At 36.1% G+C, this 18,314-nt stretch overlaps 1 protein-coding gene across 3 annotated transcripts in view; it reads right to left on the reverse strand.

Annotated features, from left to right (window-relative positions):
- Positions 1–18,314, reverse strand: part of USF3 (upstream transcription factor family member 3) — a 44,092-nt gene that overhangs the window by 17,899 nt on the left and 7,879 nt on the right. The window contains exons 1-5 of one of the 3 annotated variants that reach the window (XM_060010650.1): positions 10,985–11,111; positions 6,157–6,272; positions 4,665–4,729; positions 2,920–2,948; positions 733–815 (exon numbers count right to left, since the gene is read on the reverse strand). In XM_060010650.1, coding sequence (XP_059866633.1) covers positions 733–815; positions 2,920–2,948; positions 4,665–4,711 — 159 coding nt within the window. In that variant the 5' untranslated portion in view covers positions 4,712–4,729; positions 6,157–6,272; positions 10,985–11,111. Of the gene's footprint in view, positions 1–732; positions 816–2,919; positions 2,949–4,664; positions 4,730–6,147; positions 6,273–10,984; positions 11,112–18,314 lie in introns of those variants that run through there. The other 2 variants (XM_060010649.1, XM_060010651.1) reach the window with 2 other exon arrangements.

An 18,314-nucleotide genomic window follows, 5' to 3' on the forward strand; every position in this document is an offset into this window, starting at 1 on the left:
AAATCTACAAATACTGATATTGTTTAGTTCAGCAACAATAACAAAAACATCAGCTCACTAGCCAATCACCGGACAGTTAGGACCACCAAACCACAAGCCTGTTCAATCAGCTTTTTAATGCCTCGTTCTCAAATATGAAAAAGACAGCTAAGTATCATTAAACATTTAAGGAATGTCTCCAAAAAGAAAGACAAAACATCAAAACAGAGGAGGGGAAAAGGAAATCAGAAGAAACAAAGACAATATAGAAAATAGAAGAAACATTTAAAAAAACCAAAACCCTATATAATATTCTCAAAGCTGAGATGATATTATATCCATAAAAAAACATGTATGAAAAGGAACAAAGAGAATAAGAAAAAAAAGACTTGGAAATTAAAAATATAAGAGCTGAAATTAAAAACAGAAGAGTTGAAAGAAACCAACTAATTGAGATTGAAAAGGAAGGGTAGAGGGTTCCAGAAGTAAAGGTTCAAAGGAAAAATTGGGAACATGGAAATTATGTGGCAATTTGACCATATAGAAACTGTAGTAAGAGACTGTTGGAGGTGTGGAAAGAATTAAAGATAGGCAGGTATATAGAAAATTGAGCAAATGAAAAACAATGAGGCAATTATTAACTCTAAAAAACCATGAATGGCAGGGAACAAAAATAATCATTCTGAGCACAGAAACAACTTAGGGAATTATCTGATCACAAGCAATTGGTGAAAGTATGAGTGGATTTCTTACCTGTTTCAGCGCAGGGGAGCATGGGATCAGCTCTCCTATTCTGTTTATCCCAGCATTGATTTTCTTCTTTCTATGCCTCTCCACTAGATAGAGGAAAAATTCATTTATCAAACCTTACAATACTACTGCCAAAGTGTCTCATTCTCCCTGGGTAAAGAAATTTTAGGTAAAGAAATACCTAAGAAAGTCTTATCAAATAGTATCTACTGAATACAAATAACTACAATAAGATTTCTAAGAATGTCATATTCTAGGTTTAGTGTTATGGAAATCAATATAAGCCATACCATTTATTAGGATTTAAAATAATGGAATCTATAATAATTAAATTCAAATTATAAACACAATGTGCTAATACTACATTACTCTTAGGCCATTATTATATTTCAAGTAATTATTAGAGATTCTAATGATAACTAAATTACAAGAACCCACTAGCTATGTTACTAGAAAGCTGCTTCTTTATAGCAAATGGGCAAATTAGACCTTTCTAGACAGATTAAAGAACTTTAACACACCTTTTAGGCTGACTAGAAGGCATTTTTGGAATAGAAACGGCTATTAGTTGTGACTTAAAATAGACAAGAAAAGGCACTGGTTTATTTTTTTCTATGGGGTCTGTGCTGTTCACTTTGGCCCATCTAAGAAGCTGAACAACTGACAACTTCTCAATTAACTGAGCAATGTTCCAGGCTTCCGTGCTACAACTTTAAAAGTTGTATGAAAGGGGCAAGAAGATACAAGCGATGACCTAAATAGTTTTTCTATAAGACACTGTAAATAGAAAAATCAGTCTACTTTCTGTTAGTTTTCTAAAACCTTCCTTTTTACAAAGGACTTCAGCGCTTCTAAGAGGATGATCTTTCAGATATAGCATAAGTAGGTCTTGTTTTTCAAAATATATACTTTTTGCTTCATAATCTAGCAGTAAGAACATCCTTTCAATGACATCCATTTACTCTCTCTTAATAAATTACTATCAGGACATATTTATGGTCCCATGTGACATTTGATTCTAATAAAAAGATTTAGTTCATATGGCCAAAAAAATTAGATTTATTGATGTGGCCAAAAAAAAAAAAACCCCACAAAGCAATAAACTATAGCTCACCTTTCTTCTGAATTCTCTAACAATAATATTTGCTGTTATCTAAGAGCATATTTTTTAATGTGTGTAGATAAAACAACAAGAACAACAACATTAAGACTCTATCCACAGTGATAAAAGGGAGTTCAAAGGTAGTAAACTCCCATCCTGGGGAACAGCAATGTCCTACCAGTGTTCAACACAACTTTCCATAGATAAAGTTTTCCCCAGGGTCCTTTCCTTAGGGAAGGGAAGAGATTATTTATAGAGTAATAGAAATTGAGTCTAAAATATATATTTTTAGATCTGACTGTAGTCCCTGATGGAAAATAAAATGTTAAAAATGTACCAAATTGTCAATGTATGCACAATTACTTCTATAAATGTTTACCTGGCTGTGGCCTATAATTTTGACGTTTGAGATAAAAATCAAATATTTTTTTGTACATTTCTTCTTATAATTGAGAACTCCACAGCTTAATTTAAGACTGTTCACATTTCAAGTACCTTTAAGATTTACAGCTGCTCCCCATTTCTTCCCTACTCCTGTAGGCAGCTAGCCCACTCTAGAATTTCTGCAGAGGTACATACTCTTCACTCTTTTCAGGAGGAGTATATCTGGAATTCCTCAGTGGGTGAAATCACTTAAAACACTAGCTCCAGGGGTATATTAATCCTTAAATTATTTAATAGACTGTGAATCAGAAAATGATAAGCCATCTTCATGAGACTTAGGGAGTATTTTGTCAACTAAAAACAATATAGAACAAATTATTTTGTATTAAATAAGTAAGATACAAGGGTGTATTGTACAACACAGGGAATACAGTCAATATTTTATAATAACTATAAATGGAATATAACCTTTAAAAGTTTGAATCACTATGTCATACACCTGTAATTTATATAACATTGCACAAGTATACTTCAATATAAAAAATGCAAAAAAAAAAAATAACCCAAACAATAAAGGAACACTTTCCTAAAATGTAATGAATAATGATTCCGTGCTTATAACATAAAAACACAATCAACTGCAGTATAATTTCATTTTGAATGCAAAAAGTGCTAACAAATAAAACTTAAATTGCTGTTTCTACCTGCATTGTGTGTCTCCCGATTTTTCTTTCTGAAACAAAAAGTACAGATAAAAGGAACATGAAAATAATAGGAAAACATTTTACGTTATATTTTGAGAACCATAAAAATTAATTTTATGAATTCGTATTGTATTTGTTGTATCAATGAGAAACCATCTGAAGGAAAATTTTCTTAATAATATATTATGGTATAAAAACCTAACTGCAGATACATCAATATAAAGTTAGAATTCACAATTTTCTCAAAGTAACTACAATTCTCCATTTTTCCATACCCAGAAGTCATTGGTTGGGAAGTAAGTCAATCATTGAAAATCTTACCTATTTGAAAAATGTACTTAAGGGGCTAGTCAGCTCTCTAAGTGATGTGCCAAGTACAGCTGCCCCTTGGCCAACATGGGTTTGAACTACACGGATCCACTTATACTTGTATTTTCTTCAATAGTAAATACTACAGTACCACAGGATCCACAGTTGGTTGAATCCATGGATATGGAGAACTGTGAACAGGAAGTCTGGCTCTACCCCTAGCTACACGCTGTTCAAGCGTCAACTGTTGGTGATTTCTTTTTTTTTATAAATTTATTTTATTTTATTTATTTTCGTCTGCATTGGCTCTTCATTGCTTCATTGCTGCATGCAGGCTTTTTCTAGTTGCGGTGAGCGGGGGCTACTCTTTGTTGCAGTGCATGGGCTTCTCATTGCAGTGGCTTCTCTTGTTGTGGAGCACGGGCTCTAGGCGCGCGGGCTTCAGTAGTTGTGGCTCGCGGGCTCAGCAGTTGTGGCTCACAGGCTCTAGAGCGCAGGCTCAGTAGTTGTGGCGCACAGGCTTAGTTGCTCTGGGGCATATGGGATCTTCCCAGACCAGAGCTTGAACCCATGTCCCCTGCATTGGCAGGTGGATTCTTAACCACTGTGCCACCAGGAAAGTCCCTGTAGGTGATTTTTGATGTTTGCTCTGGCACCTGGCCAGGGGTAGGGATGAGTATGTACAGAAAACAAGCAATGGTACAGAAGAAACTTGTAATCCCCAGGGAGGGAAGTGTGGTAGTCACTAGCACTCACGCACTAACAACTGGCATCTGAGCCATCTTTTGCATTTATGTACCTTAGGTTATCCAAACTCTTACATTTTCTTAAAAGCTAATCTACTAAAAACACCAATTTTCCCTTTTATGTACAATTACTCAATACATAAGAATTCTTTAATAGCTATTTGGTAAGGAAAGAAAATAATGATTTTAATATTTAATAATGGAAGCGTTGGCCATGCAATTCTAAGCAGAAACATTGCCCAAAATGCTAGAAATTTTGAAGGAGGTATTATACAAAGAACCAGAACTAATACTGTACTAATGTGCATATTGGCATTAATGGTTTGTAATGTCACAAAATGTCTGTTGAAACTGACTGCAGCCTAAGTGAACTTAGTATCCACCACAAAGACTAGTAAAAATTTCAAGAGAAACTAAACATTTAGCATAGATTAGGTATTATACTATTTTAACTACTGATAGTCATTTTATTTCTTACACTGCTAGTAGAATTTAAAGGACAGGTAAATTTTAATTATGTACCCCTTTCAGTAAATCTATTTATATTTATCCGCATCTATTTTTGAAGAGTAATGGTTTTCTAGGCATCCAAATGAAAGTTCCCTAAAGGACTACCTATTTAGCAAAGTGGGGACTAATTCTGCCTCTTATCTGCCAAACTATTATTATTTTTGGATTGTGTCTTCATACCTGTGCTGCTTTTTTGTAGGAGTCTCATTCTCTGTCATTTCTGGCATGGTTACAGTGATAGGAACCTACAAGGCATGGAAAGACATGTCAGAAAGTCTAAAGGCATTCTAGTATCTTGGAGAAACTGATTAATAGCAATTTGGTTTGAATACCAAGACGCTAAGAAATAAAAGTGACATCATGAAAAAGCACTGGATTAGGTGTTGTAGATAAGTACAAGAAGATAGGACAAAAAATATTATAACCAGCAGGTGGAGAACATGGTGAATGTCAAATGTGAGGTATAGCCAGAAAGTGCTTGAGAAGATTGGAGGAGAGAAAGGTCATTATAGGTTTGCAAATCAAGAAAAGCCTAAAGGGGGTGTAGATTTGAGCAAGACCTGGAAAGACAGGTAAAACACACTTGTTGGGAGAGTATGTTCTTTGTTCATGATACTGTTTGTTCATGACACAAAATTTAAAACAATGGTCCTCCTCTCTGAATGCAGAAAAAACAAAAGTGACAAGTACACAAATAAATCATATTCCATACATGGAAGCAAGCATTCATTCATTTATTCATTCACTCATTTGCCAGGCTTCTTTCATTTCAAACTGCTAGAAGTCTTAAACATTACCACTTGAGAATCGTTAAAAATCTGAGTTTGAAAATTCTATTTATATTTAAAATACCATGATACTAAAGAATATATGTATAATATGGAAATATACACCTATGCCAAGAAAGCCTGAAAGCAAATACATTAAAATATTAATCACAGTTATATAAGGCCAGGAATATTATAGGTGACTTCTTTCTCTTTTCTGATTTTTCAGAATTTTGTAATGACAACTTTAATGCTTTTAAATCCCAGGGATTGACAACTTTTCAAAAGAGGTCTGTCAAGTTGGGATACCTGTTCTGATACACTGGAGGAGGCTGCAAGAGCAGTTCCCTATTTTCTCTTTGAGAGAAAAAGAAGGCAGCAAGTAAGGAACCGAAGTCAGTTTGAGTTTAAAATCTGGTTCTGCCATTTCCTAGCTGTGAGGTCCTGGGCAAGTTATGTAACGTCTTGGAACCTCAGATGCTTCATCTCGAAAGTGGATCATAATCACAGTATCTAGATTATTGGGCTGTTTCAAGAAAGGAATGATGAAATAATGCAGGGAGAGGACAACAGCATGGTGCCTAGCTGGAGTAAGAATTTAATCAACATTGGCCATGGATATTAATGAGGTATTTCAGGTTAAGACTTTAGCTCTAGAAAGGAGGGGGAAGGGTCCTGGGAAAGAAAGAAGTAGATGCAGACAAGGTGCTGACAGAAAAGTACTAACTGAAGCAGCCTGAGGAGAAATGTGTGCTCTAGACCCATTTCCAGCAGCTTATTCCAACCTTCTCCCTAACATTTATGAAGGTCCAGATCAGCCTAAAAAACAAGTTCACATTAGATAACCACAGACTGACAATGCGGGACACGTGAGTAAATAAATCAATCCCTGTCACCTTTCTCACCCAAGGGCTTGCAGAATTTCTTCACTTTTGATTCCTGGCTTCCAACGCCTCCCGTTTCTGATCCAAATCTATCATCTTCTGCCAGAAGATGGTCTATAAGTTATGTTTTCTTCTTACTACACAAGAGAAAAATCAGTGAATGTTTATAGGTTTCCATTAGCAGCATGGAAAACAAGGACTAGCAACCTAGAGCAGGCAGGCAGATTTTCTGTGGCATACAGAATGATCCTGAATTCTCCCCACCTCTCAAAAGTTAATGAACCTGGTTGCTTTCAAAAGTCACTTCCCCGTGGGTTATGAGTGCTCCGCCCTGCACAAAGATGGTAGCACAGCAACCACTGGACAGTCTCCAGGAGGTGATTCTCCCCTTTCTCATGCATGCTCAGTGTTCCTTGCCCTCTGCTGTCCTCAATTCTAAAATTATCTTTCCTTCAATCTCCTACTTCCCCATTCTCTCTTGTGCGAATGACTGAAAACTTACTCGAGGACCTACCACTAAGGCCCCAGGAAGACAGCCCTCACATCTGCACATTGTCTGTGCTCTTAAAAAATGCAAATATGGGGAGGGGAATTCCCTGGTGATCCACTGGTTAGGACTCAGCACTTTCACTGCCAGGGCCTGGGTTCAGTCCCTGGCCGGGGAACGAAGAGCCCACAAGCCTTGCAGCATGGCCAAAAAAAAAAAAAGCAGACATATGGGGGCTTCATCCCAGACAAATGAGAAGTGCTAGGTAGGGCCCAGGAATCTGTATTTTCAACAAGGTCTCTGGGTGATTTTTTTCTTTTTCTTTTCTTCTTTTTTTTTTTTGCGGTACGCGGGCCAGGCCTCACGGGCCCGGCCGCTCCGCAGCATGTGGGATCTTCCCGGACCAGGGCACGTACCCGTGTCCCCTGCATCGGCAGGCAGACTCTCAACCACTGCGCCACCAGGGAAGCCCTTCTCTTTTTTTTTTTGGACAAACTTAGCTCCTCTTTAGGGCAATATTTCCTAAACATTCCTGATCATCTGAAGGTAGTAGTTTAAAAATACAGATTCTCAGCCCATCCCAGACCCACTGAATCAATCTCTAAGGAAGGAATTCAAATCTCTGATGGAGGGATCTGAAATTTAATGAGTGCCCCCAGGTGGTTCTTATCAGGACAATTTGAAAGCACAGGCAGGTATCTTGGTGAAATTTCAGGGACCTGACCAATACTCTACTGCAGGAGAGATTGTTTGGGATGTGGTATGAGAGTTGACCAGATAATTTTACCTATAAACCAGTAAGGTCAGATTTGCCTCATACCCACATGAGTCAGCATTTGGTCATTAATATCACAGTTCCAGTTGTTCCCCTGTAGCCCTTTTGCAAGTCTGCAGATTCATGTTACAATTAAGATACATGAAGTAAAACTTTTAATTTTTTTTAACATCTAGAATCTTGAAGTAAATGACACTAGAGGCCTATCACATAAGTAAACACATTCAATAAACTTCACTGTGGTGAAAGCCAGTAGTTTACTGAAAGAGGAATATAACGGCAAACCAAAATCATCCAGTTTACCAAATGTCACTATAAATACCCATCTCAAAGCACATTTTAACCAATTCAATTAATCTAATTCAGTGCAAAATTATTTCCATGTCCATTACCTCCTGATATTAAAATTGCATTCCTTACACTGAAAAAGAACATTTACTGGCATGAAGAACTATATAATATTGTCATAATTCCTTGTCCACTTATTAATTAACCTACTAATAAGGAAATGGAACTTTTAATAAAATATTTATGTAACTAAATACAAATATACCCTTTAAAATATTTAAAGTGCCATGAATTTTTGAAAATTGTCAAAACGTTACATTAGTAATCTATGGATTACTGTTTTTCACGGTAAGAAAGAATTATTTCTGAAATCAGTCAAACCCAGTGGTTCTCAAAGTGTGGCCTTCAGATCACCTGCATCAAAATTACATCTTTTAAAACTTTTTTTCCCCTCAGGGTAAAGCTTACATATTAGTCAAATGCACAGATTTTAGTGTAATATTCAGAGAGTTCTGACAAATGCATACACCTGTGTGACACAACCTCTAGCAAGGTACGGAACATTATTATCATCAGAGAAAGTTCTCATGACCCTTCCTAATCAGTGCCTTCCCCCTACTCCCAGAGAGGTGACCAGCCTTCTCATTTTTTTCACCACAGAGCTTTATAATGTATTAACTGAGAATGCTACTGTTTCAAACTTTTACTCAACATGTTAAAATTCATTTGTAGTTTGTTCCTCTTTACTCCTGAGTATGAATATATAATTGTGTGTGAATTTATAACCCAATTTGTTCATTCATTTTTCTGTTCATGGCCACCTGGACTGTTTCCATGTTTTGGCTACTATGAATAAGGCTGCTACCCAAGAACACTGTTGTGTAAGTCTCTTTGTGGATATAGTCTTTCATTTCTCTTGGTAAATACCTACAAGTATAATTGTTTATCACGTTCCCTTAAGTTCCACTCCTAGGTATTTACCCAAGAGATGTCACACTTTCTCCAGAGTGGTAGTACCATTTTGCACCGCCCACGATGTAGAAGAATTGCTCGTTGCTCCACAGCCTCGCCAGTACTGGGTTTTGTCAGCCTGTTAATTTTAGCCATGCTGGTGAGTATATTGCGGTATCCCATTATAGTTTAATTTGCACTTCTTCATGACTAATGATATTGAATGCTTTTTTTTTTTTTGCTGCATCACGCAGCTTGCGGCATCCTAGTTCCCCAACCAGGGATCCAGCCCATGCCCCCTGCAGTGGAAGCGTAGTATCCGAACCACTGGACCGCCACGGAATTCCCTTGAATGCTTTTTATGTGCCTATTAAGACCATTTGTAGATCTTCTTTTGTGTGTTCATATCTTTAACCAGTTTTTCAATTGGACTGTTTATCTTTTTATTATTGATTTATAGGAAGTCTTTATATATTCTGAGTTATTAACTGATATATCTTCTGGACACCTGTCCTTTGTCTGAAATATATTTTGCAAACACTTTCTCCTATTACGTGGCTTGCCTATACTTTTTCTTATTTTCTTTTTTTCTCTCTTCAAGTTCATTGATTCTCTGATTTGATTGATTTTTTGGCTCCACCTCCAACTAAGGGCACGTGGGACCTTAGTTCCCCACCCAGGGATGGAACCTGCGCCCCCTGCACAGGAAGCAAGGAGTCTTAACCACTAGACTGCCAGGGAAGTCCCTGCCTATGTATTTTCTTAAATGTGCCTTTTGGTGAGCAAAATTCTTGATGAAATATAACATCACTTTTTCTTATCTTTTTTTTTTTTTTTTTGGCAGTACGCGGGCCTCTCACTGCTGTGGCCTCTCCCACTGCGGAGCACAGGCTCCGGACACGCAGGCCCAGTGGCCACGGCTCACGGACCCAGCCGCTCCACAGCATGTGGGATCCTCCCGGACCAGGGCACAAACCCGTGTGCCCTGCATCGGCAGGCGGACTCTCAACCACTGCGCCACCAGGGAAGCCCCTCAATTTTTTCTTTTATGATTATTTCTTTTTGTGTCCTGGCCAAAAAACCTTTACCCATCCCAAAGATATTCTCCTATGGTTGCTTCTAGAAAGTTTATAATTATAAATTAATTACTAATTAATTATAATATTTAGGTCAATGATCCATATTATTTATGGCATGAGGTAGGGGTCAAAGTTCTTTGTTTTTCATACGGATATTTAGTTGTTCCAACACCATTGCTTGAAAAGATTTCCTTTCTTCAATGGCATCTTTGTTAAAAGTCAAATATCTGTAACAGTGCAGTTCTGTTTCTAGGCTCTCTATTCTGTTGCTCTATATTCTGATCTATCCTTATATTATCACCACACAGTCTTGATTAAGCTTATGTTTAAAATATAGATTCCTACACCCCACCCCAGACCTAATGTATCAGAATCATGGGAGGGAGAGGTCCAGGAATATGCAGTTCTAACAAGCTTCCTGTTGATTCTTATACACCCCAAAGTTAGAAAGTATTACATTACTTTAACACTCCTTCCTCTAAAACTGATACAAATTGGTGAGCTTACACATTAGGGTCCACTTGGAAAGACCAGTGAACTTGGATTTAGGAAACCTGAGCTCTGTCTCAGATTTGCTACTCAATAGCTATATTCCATTTTATTTACCATAACCCAGGGCCTAAGTTTTTTCATGTGTAAAAGAGGGTAGGTCTAGACTCAACTGTTCAAGTATGGATTGAGTATGTACACTGCCTAGCAATTGCAGAAATAAAGATGAATACAGTCTAGATCAGGGCTTTCCAAAAAAGCTTTGTGCAGTGGAAAATCTACTTTCCATATGGTCACCACTAGTCACACGTGGCTATTAAGTGCTTGAAATGGGGCTAGTGAGACCATGGAATAAAATTTTTCATTTTCTATATTTTTAAGTAATTTAAATAGCTACTTGTGGCTAGTGGCTACTGTACTGGACAACACGGGGAATGTAAAAAATAAGTTAGAAGGTGAAAGATGAACTAAAAGATAGGTTAATGAATGTCAGCTTCCTGGTTTTGGTATTGTCCTACATTTATAAAAGATGTCACCTTTGGGTGAAGCGGGGTGAAGAGCACATGGACTCTTTGTACTGTGTTTGTATCTTCCTTTGAGTCTATAATTATTTTTAAAATAAAAACTTTTTAAAAGTGAGTTTAGGGAATTCCCTGGTGGTCCAGTGGTTAGGACTCCACACATTCACTGCCGAGGGCCGGGGGTGTGAAGGGCAGAAAGAGAACCTGGACCAGACTGTAAAGGAATTTTCTATGCCTAGTGAATGTGTTCAGATTTTACCTTAAAATCAGTGGTTCTTGAATAGCAATCCAAGAAACTAGCCTAGCACCACTGGTCTGCAGTAAAATGAAGTCCCCCGGTCTACAGTAAAATAGAAAAAAGGACAATGCAGTTAGGATATTTTTTCTTTTTTATTGGTAATATAACTTACGTACAGTAAGTCACTAACTTAAGTTCACTGCTCCATGCTTTTTTGGAGGCCACGGCAGTGAAAGCCTGTGATCCTAACCACTAGGCCGCCAGAGAACTCCTCATGCGTTTTTATACATGAATACAACTATGTAACCACCACTCTGATCAATATACAGAACATTACCAGCATCTCAAAAGGCTCTTTTGAGGTCACTGCCACTTAATTCCCTGAAGTTTCTTTTAAAAGTATATATTCAGGGATTTCCCTGGCAGTCTGGTGGTTTAAGACTTTGTCTTCCAATGCAGGGGGTGCAGGCTCGATCTCTGGTCGGGGAGCTAAGATCCCACATGCCTTGTGGCCAGAAAATCAAAACATAAAACAGAAACACTACTGTAACAAATTCAATAAAGACTTTTAAAATGGTCCATATAAATAAATAAATAAATAAATAAATATATATATATATATATATATATATATATATATTCAAAGAAGAATATATATTTCCAAAGAAGACATACAAATGACCAACAGGTATGTGAAAAGATGCTCAACATCTAATCATCAGGTAAATGCAAATCAAAACCACAAAGAGATCTCATTTCACACCTGTTAGAATGGCTATTATCAAAAAGTTGAAAGACTGTTGGTGAGGGTGTGGAGAAAAGGGAACCCTCTTGCACTGTTGGTGGAAACATAAACTGGTACAGCCATTATGGAAAACAGCATGGAGGTTCCTCAAAAAATTAAAAATAGAACTACCATATGTTCCAGCATCACACTTCTGGGTATATATCCAAAGGAAATAAATCACTGTCTCAAAGAAATATCTGTACTCCATTCATTGCAGCATCATCCACAGTAGCCAAGATATGGAAACAACCTAAGTGTCCATTGACAGATGAATGGGTAAGGAAAATACTGTACTATATGAATGTATTATTTTGTATATTGTATGTGATATATATATGTGTATGTATATATCATTTGGCCTTAAAAAAAGGGAAATCCTGACACTTGTAACAACATGGATCAGCCTGAAGGACATTATGCTAAATGAAATAACCCAGACACAAACAAACACTGTATGATCTCACTTATATGTGGAAACTAAAAAAGTCGAACTCATAGTAACAGAGGGTAAAATTGTTGTTACCAGGGGCCAGGGGGTGGAGGAAATGGTCAAAGTGTACAATCAGTTATACACTGAGAAAGTTCTGAAGACCTAATGTACAGCATGGTGACTATAGTTAATATAAGGTATTGTATATTTGAAATTTGCTGAGAGAAAATCTTAATTGTTCTCACCACAAACGGTAGCTATGTGAGGTGACAGATATGTTAATTAGCTTGACTGTGGTAATCATTTCACAACGTACACTTATATCAAAGCATTATGTTATATACCTTAAATATATATAATTTTTATTTGTCAATCATACCTCAATAAAGCTGGAAAAAATATATGTATACATTCAGAAGTGTGCTACTACCTCATACATTGCTGGTGGGAATGTAAAATGGTGTGGTCACTTTGGAAAACAGTCTGGCAGTTCCTCAAATAGTTAAACACAGAGTTGCCACATAATCCAGCAATTCCACCTAGGTATATACCCAAGAGAATTGAAAACACATGTTCACACAAAAACTTGTACATGGATATCTGTAGCAGCAATGTTCATAATAGTTTAAGAGTTGGAACAAGCGAAATGTCCTCAAGTGACAATAAAATGTGATATATCCACACAGTGGAATATTGTTCAGCAATAAAAAGACGTAAGTACTGATACATGCTACAGCATGGGTGATCCTTTATATTATAAACATTATATTAAATGAAAGAAGTCTGACACAAAATGTCACATATTGTGACCTTTATTTATTCCATTTATAAGAAATGTCCACAACAGGTAAACCCATAGAGAAAGAAAGTAGTTGCCAGGGGTTGAGAAGGATGGGGAGTGAATGCTAATGAAGAAGGTGGTGGTGGGGGGTCTTCGGGGGATGATGAAATGTTCTAAAATTAGATAACGGTGATGGTTGCACAACTCCGTAAACATACTAAAAACCATTGAATTACTCTTTAAATGGTAAACTTCATGGTATGTGAATTATGTCTCAATCAAGATTTTAAATTAAAAAAAAACTGTTTGATAGAAGTCTCTTTGGGTAATTTGAAACTCTACCCATTCACCTTTTTCATCACTTTGTACATCTGCTTTCTTTCAGCATATAATTTCAAAATTCTACTTAGTTACCAGTCATCCCCAATTTCCCTAACACAGGGAAAATGTGAAGCCACCAAAAAGTACTGGCATTTATTTAAGAGAAGATTTAGTTTAACTTTCAGTGGCAAGTTGCATTTTCTTCCCACCAAGAAGCAAATTAGTGGTAAAGGTTAATTTTAATTGTGTCTTTAGATACTATGAAGAGAAAAACCTAATTCTTATAAAAATTTCAAGCTGGAATTAAAGTGTCTTAATTGAAAATATTTTATGGCACATTCCTTAAACATCATTTGTCCATGGGTTGAGAAAGATCTTTTCAATCTCGGTATTTGTCTTGCTGCTGTTTAACGCATTCCTAAGCATTTTACAGTTACTTAAAATGTTTTAAGAGTGGCTACGTAGATATGCAATTTTAAAATATGTTCCATTTCTTTATATGAGATCTATAATAAATCCTTAGTTCTCTCCAATCAAAATGATTTACACTACTGAACTAGAATATGATCCATGGAAATTACAACGCAATTAAGCATTAATTCCTGGTCTGGGTCACAGTCATTAAAATGTTAGGCCATAGGCGATGCTATGTTCTGTTTTTTACTTAAGGTGGGCATTTCTCCATGTCATTCAAAATTGTGATTACAGCATTTACGTTTAGTATCTTGGATATACGTATGCCATCATCTTATTTAGTGCTTTGAGGCACCTTTGCTCTCTGTATTTTGCTAGATGAGCTACAATTTGCATTTATCTTCTCCAGCATTTTAGGTTAATAACCTCCTACCTGGTCTACGGGGTTCAACTCATTAAATCTTGAAATCTGGCATATATGTATTAATAGTGGGAATAGCACAGGGGTGCTTTTCACACCCAAAAGAATCCTTCTTCTATGCATGTGGTTTCAGCAGCTGCTTTCCATCTTGGTGGGAACTTGAGGAGCTGTTTATGAGTGTGCTGTGTTGTCTTCTGCTTTCTGTAACTGCTATCAGAAGTTCTAATTTTCTCTGCCGTTAAAGAAATATTACGTCCTTTAACAATGTCTATTGGCTCCCACCATCATGTTCGGTGCAATCAGTCACGGAGTTTTCATAAATGTCAACCTTGAGATGCTATGACATATATAAGAATATGAAATAATGAAGTCCTGCTTTTACTGGGCAGTTGAGTGAAACTATATTTCAAGAAAAAGAAATAAGCCAAGGGCATAGTAATTTGCTGAATGCAGTTTTAAATTTTTATTTTTAAGCTACACAAGTAAACTGTTTGTATAAAAAAATGGTTTTGTTTTGTTTTGTTTTGTTTGCGGTACGCGGGCCTCTCACTCAACCTAATAGCTCCACCCATACAATGTAGTTATATGTACTGATAGTCAAAGTTATTTATTTACCTATTTATTTGTTATGTATTGTATCTCCCCCAAATTCACATGTTGAAGTCCTACTGCCCAATACTTCAGAATGTGACTGTATTTGAGGATAGGATCTTTAAAGAGGTAATTAAGTTAAAATGGGGTCATTAGGGTAGGCCCTAATCCAAGATGACTGGTGTCCGTATAAGAAAAGGAGATTAGAATGCAGACCACACAGACATAGGGAGGACCACGTGAGGAGAAAGCAACCATCTACAAGCCAAGGAGAGGCTTCAGAAGAAACTATACCTGCTAACACCTTAATCTTGGATTTTGAGCCTCAAGAACTTTAAGAAAATTAATTTTTCTTGTTTAAGCCATCCAGCCTGTGTATTTTGTTATGGCAGCCCTAGCAAATAAGTCAATAAATAAATAAATATTGATAAATAAATAAATGTTACAAGTAAACTTGTATAGAATACCTATCCTTTGGGATGGGGAGGAGAACATATGTTAATAAATGATGCACAGAATTTCTCTGGAAGGACTGTCTTTGAGGAAGGGAAATGGGGGACACAGTACACAGGAGACCTAGTGTATATCTTCAAATGCAATTTTAATTTTTGCCACATGTATGCATTATGAATTAATTTTTGTCTTTCTAATAAATGCATTTAAGGCTATAATATTTCCTCAAGGTACAACTTTGTCCACAGCCCATAAATTTTGACAGGTAATATTTTCAAGTTATTAATTTCTAAACAGTATACAGTTTCACTTAAATATTATTTTTTAAATGCTATACTGAAAAACAAAAAAATAAACATTACCCCTAACCACATCCCTTTTTTCAAGGAGGAAAATCAAAGTCCCCATTACCACCTATTCATTCTACCCTCTCCCAGTTGGTAATCAAATTTGAGATCAATTTTCTTGATCTTTCTACAGTTATTTACATATATGCATTATCACATGCACAACTTTTTTTATAAAAATTAAATCATGCTCTATGTCACTCTGCAATATGCTTTATTTTTACTTAGAAATACATTATGGACATCCTTCCAGTAAGTACATATCAATTTAACTTACTCTTTTTCATACCTGCATAGCATTGTGTAACATGGATGAGCCATCATTTATTTAGCTGTTACCCACTGATGAATACTCTTTATCCCTCTTTCTTTTTTATTTATTTTATTTTAAAAATTTTTATTGGGGTATAGTTGATTTACAATGTTGTTATCCCTCTTCCTTTTTTACTTCTGGATTTTGTTTTGTTTTGTTTGCTATTAAAAACAATGCTGACAAAAAAAGGGTATAATCAACATTTTTTAAATTTTTCAGTCCAAAGCAACACAAAATATCTTATTATTGCTTAACTTGCATCTCCTTGAGGACTAATGAGGCTGAATACCCTTTCATATGTTATAAATCATTTATATTTCTTTTTTCCATGATTTGCTTGTTTTTATTACCTTGACTTTTTCTTCTTTGTAATTTCAACTTTTATATCCTCTTCAAACTTAGGTAAAGTAAAAAGCTTTCCAAGAAGTTATATTTCTTCTTTTTGGTTCCACTTTTGTTAAGAGTGTGTGTGTGTGTGAGAGAGAGAGAGAGAGAGAGTGAGAGAGTGAGAGAGTGAGAGAGTGAGAGAGTGAGAGAGTGAGAGAGTGAGAGAGTGAGCGAGGAGGGGGGGGAACTATTTCCTTGCATTACAACTGGCAATAAAAAATTTTCAATTTTCAGAATTTGAGATTTTCTGTGTAGCCCTGTTACATGATATATTTTTGTTAAGTGTTATATGAGTATTTGAGAAGAGTGTGTATTTTTAGCTCCTTAGGTATAAAGTTTTATCAACTATTTTAAATTAAATGTTTGTTGTCTGGAATTAAATTTTGATAACAAGTTACTATGCATTTTCTTCCATTCAACATTTGCCTGGAGTATGTATGTGTGTATTTTATTTTTAACCTTTCTGCATTATTTTGTTTATATTTGTCTAAAATAACACAAACCTGGAGATTTGTTTCTACATAATTTAAGAGCTTTTTTAAAAAAAAAAGAGAATGTATTACAGTCACATTTATTGTAACTATTGCTACATTTGGTCATATTTCACTTTTTTTCTCTTCCCTCCTCCACTAAGTTTTTATTTTTCCTTGGCTGGCTTTTTGTTTATTTTCCTCAATATCTTCTTTCCTTCTATATCTATTCTATTCATAAATATCCTTAACAATTTTAAGAAACATACTGTAGTGGACATTTGTTAGACATTTTCTCCTCTCCACTCCATGAACTTCCCCAATTTTCACTTAGGTATGTACCCCTCCCCAGCACAGCCCTTGTGCTTCAGTAGTAGGCCTTGGCAGGTCTTGGCAAATGATTTTTTTTCTGACAACAGTGACTGGTCTCTGACCTATCCAATCAAAGCAAAGCTCAGGACTTTTCTTTGATGATGTGGGTAGCTGTGCCCTTTCTCTCTCCAATTTAAAGAGAAAGCAGGTAATTCCAAATACTGAACTTGCAGACATCTTGCAAAAGAGGGAAGCCAGTCTGAGGATGAAACTGACACACAAAGAAAAGCAAAGCTGAGAGGATAAAGCTGACAGAAAAGGAATCACATATCAATAACTTAAGATATACTAATATTAAATTTAAACAAATTTTCTTCCTATTAAAAACAGTATCTATGGTCTCCTCTTCTACCACTACAGAAGTTTTAACACACTCTAATTCTTACCCACCAAATGCCCACCATCTCCCCTCTGCCAAAGACTTACTGAAATTGTGCAGAATTTTAGTTCTAGAGTATTAGTTCTCCTCCTAGATATATATTGCATGTCCAACAGCTCATAGTTTTCTTCTTTGTTCTTTTGTACCACATTTTGGAAGAACTCCTTGGTCTGATCTTCTAGTTCATTAATTCAGTCATCTATTACAACCATGCTGCTATTCAGCCTGCTATTAAAGTTTTTATTTCAGAAAACATGTTTTCAATTTCCAAAAACTGTCTTGTTCTTGTTTCTTTTTCATAGCACCCCATTGTTATTTTATGGAAATTATATTCCCTAAAATCTTTCAGGATTATTTTTGAATAACAAATATTATCTTTTATCTATTATATTCAATTTGTTTTCTCAAAAATCAATTCCTCTGTTTGTTCAGCTTGGTGTCCCTCTTTCACCCTCTTGATTTTCCTTAAATATTTAGTGAGTCTTGGTTAATAGAACTGATAGCTAAAGTTGGTTTCCCCAGCACAGTGGTTCTCAACTCTGGATGCACTGTAGAAATCATCTTTAAAAAAAGAAAAGAAAAGAAAAGAAAAGCTCCCTAGGTGCTTTTAATGGGCATCCACCACTAACAACCACTGCTTTAATATACGTGAATATCACTCTTCTCCCCATCATGGAAGTGTATGCTGATTATGAGAGTGCTGGCTATCCAGAGAATCATGCAGAGATGGAGGGGAGCAGCTAGATGGGTAACTTCTGAAGGAAGGAACCCTACTTTCACAGGGGCACTTAGAAGTTCTCTGAGGTATAACCCTGATTCTCTCTCTGGCCCTCAAGCCCAAGATGGAGATACACCCAATTTATATAAATAAGTTCTAGTAGCTTA

Source organism: Delphinus delphis, chromosome 4 (genome assembly GCF_949987515.2).
Source record: "Delphinus delphis chromosome 4, mDelDel1.2, whole genome shotgun sequence".
NCBI classification, from domain to species: Eukaryota; Metazoa; Chordata; class Mammalia; order Artiodactyla; family Delphinidae; genus Delphinus; species Delphinus delphis.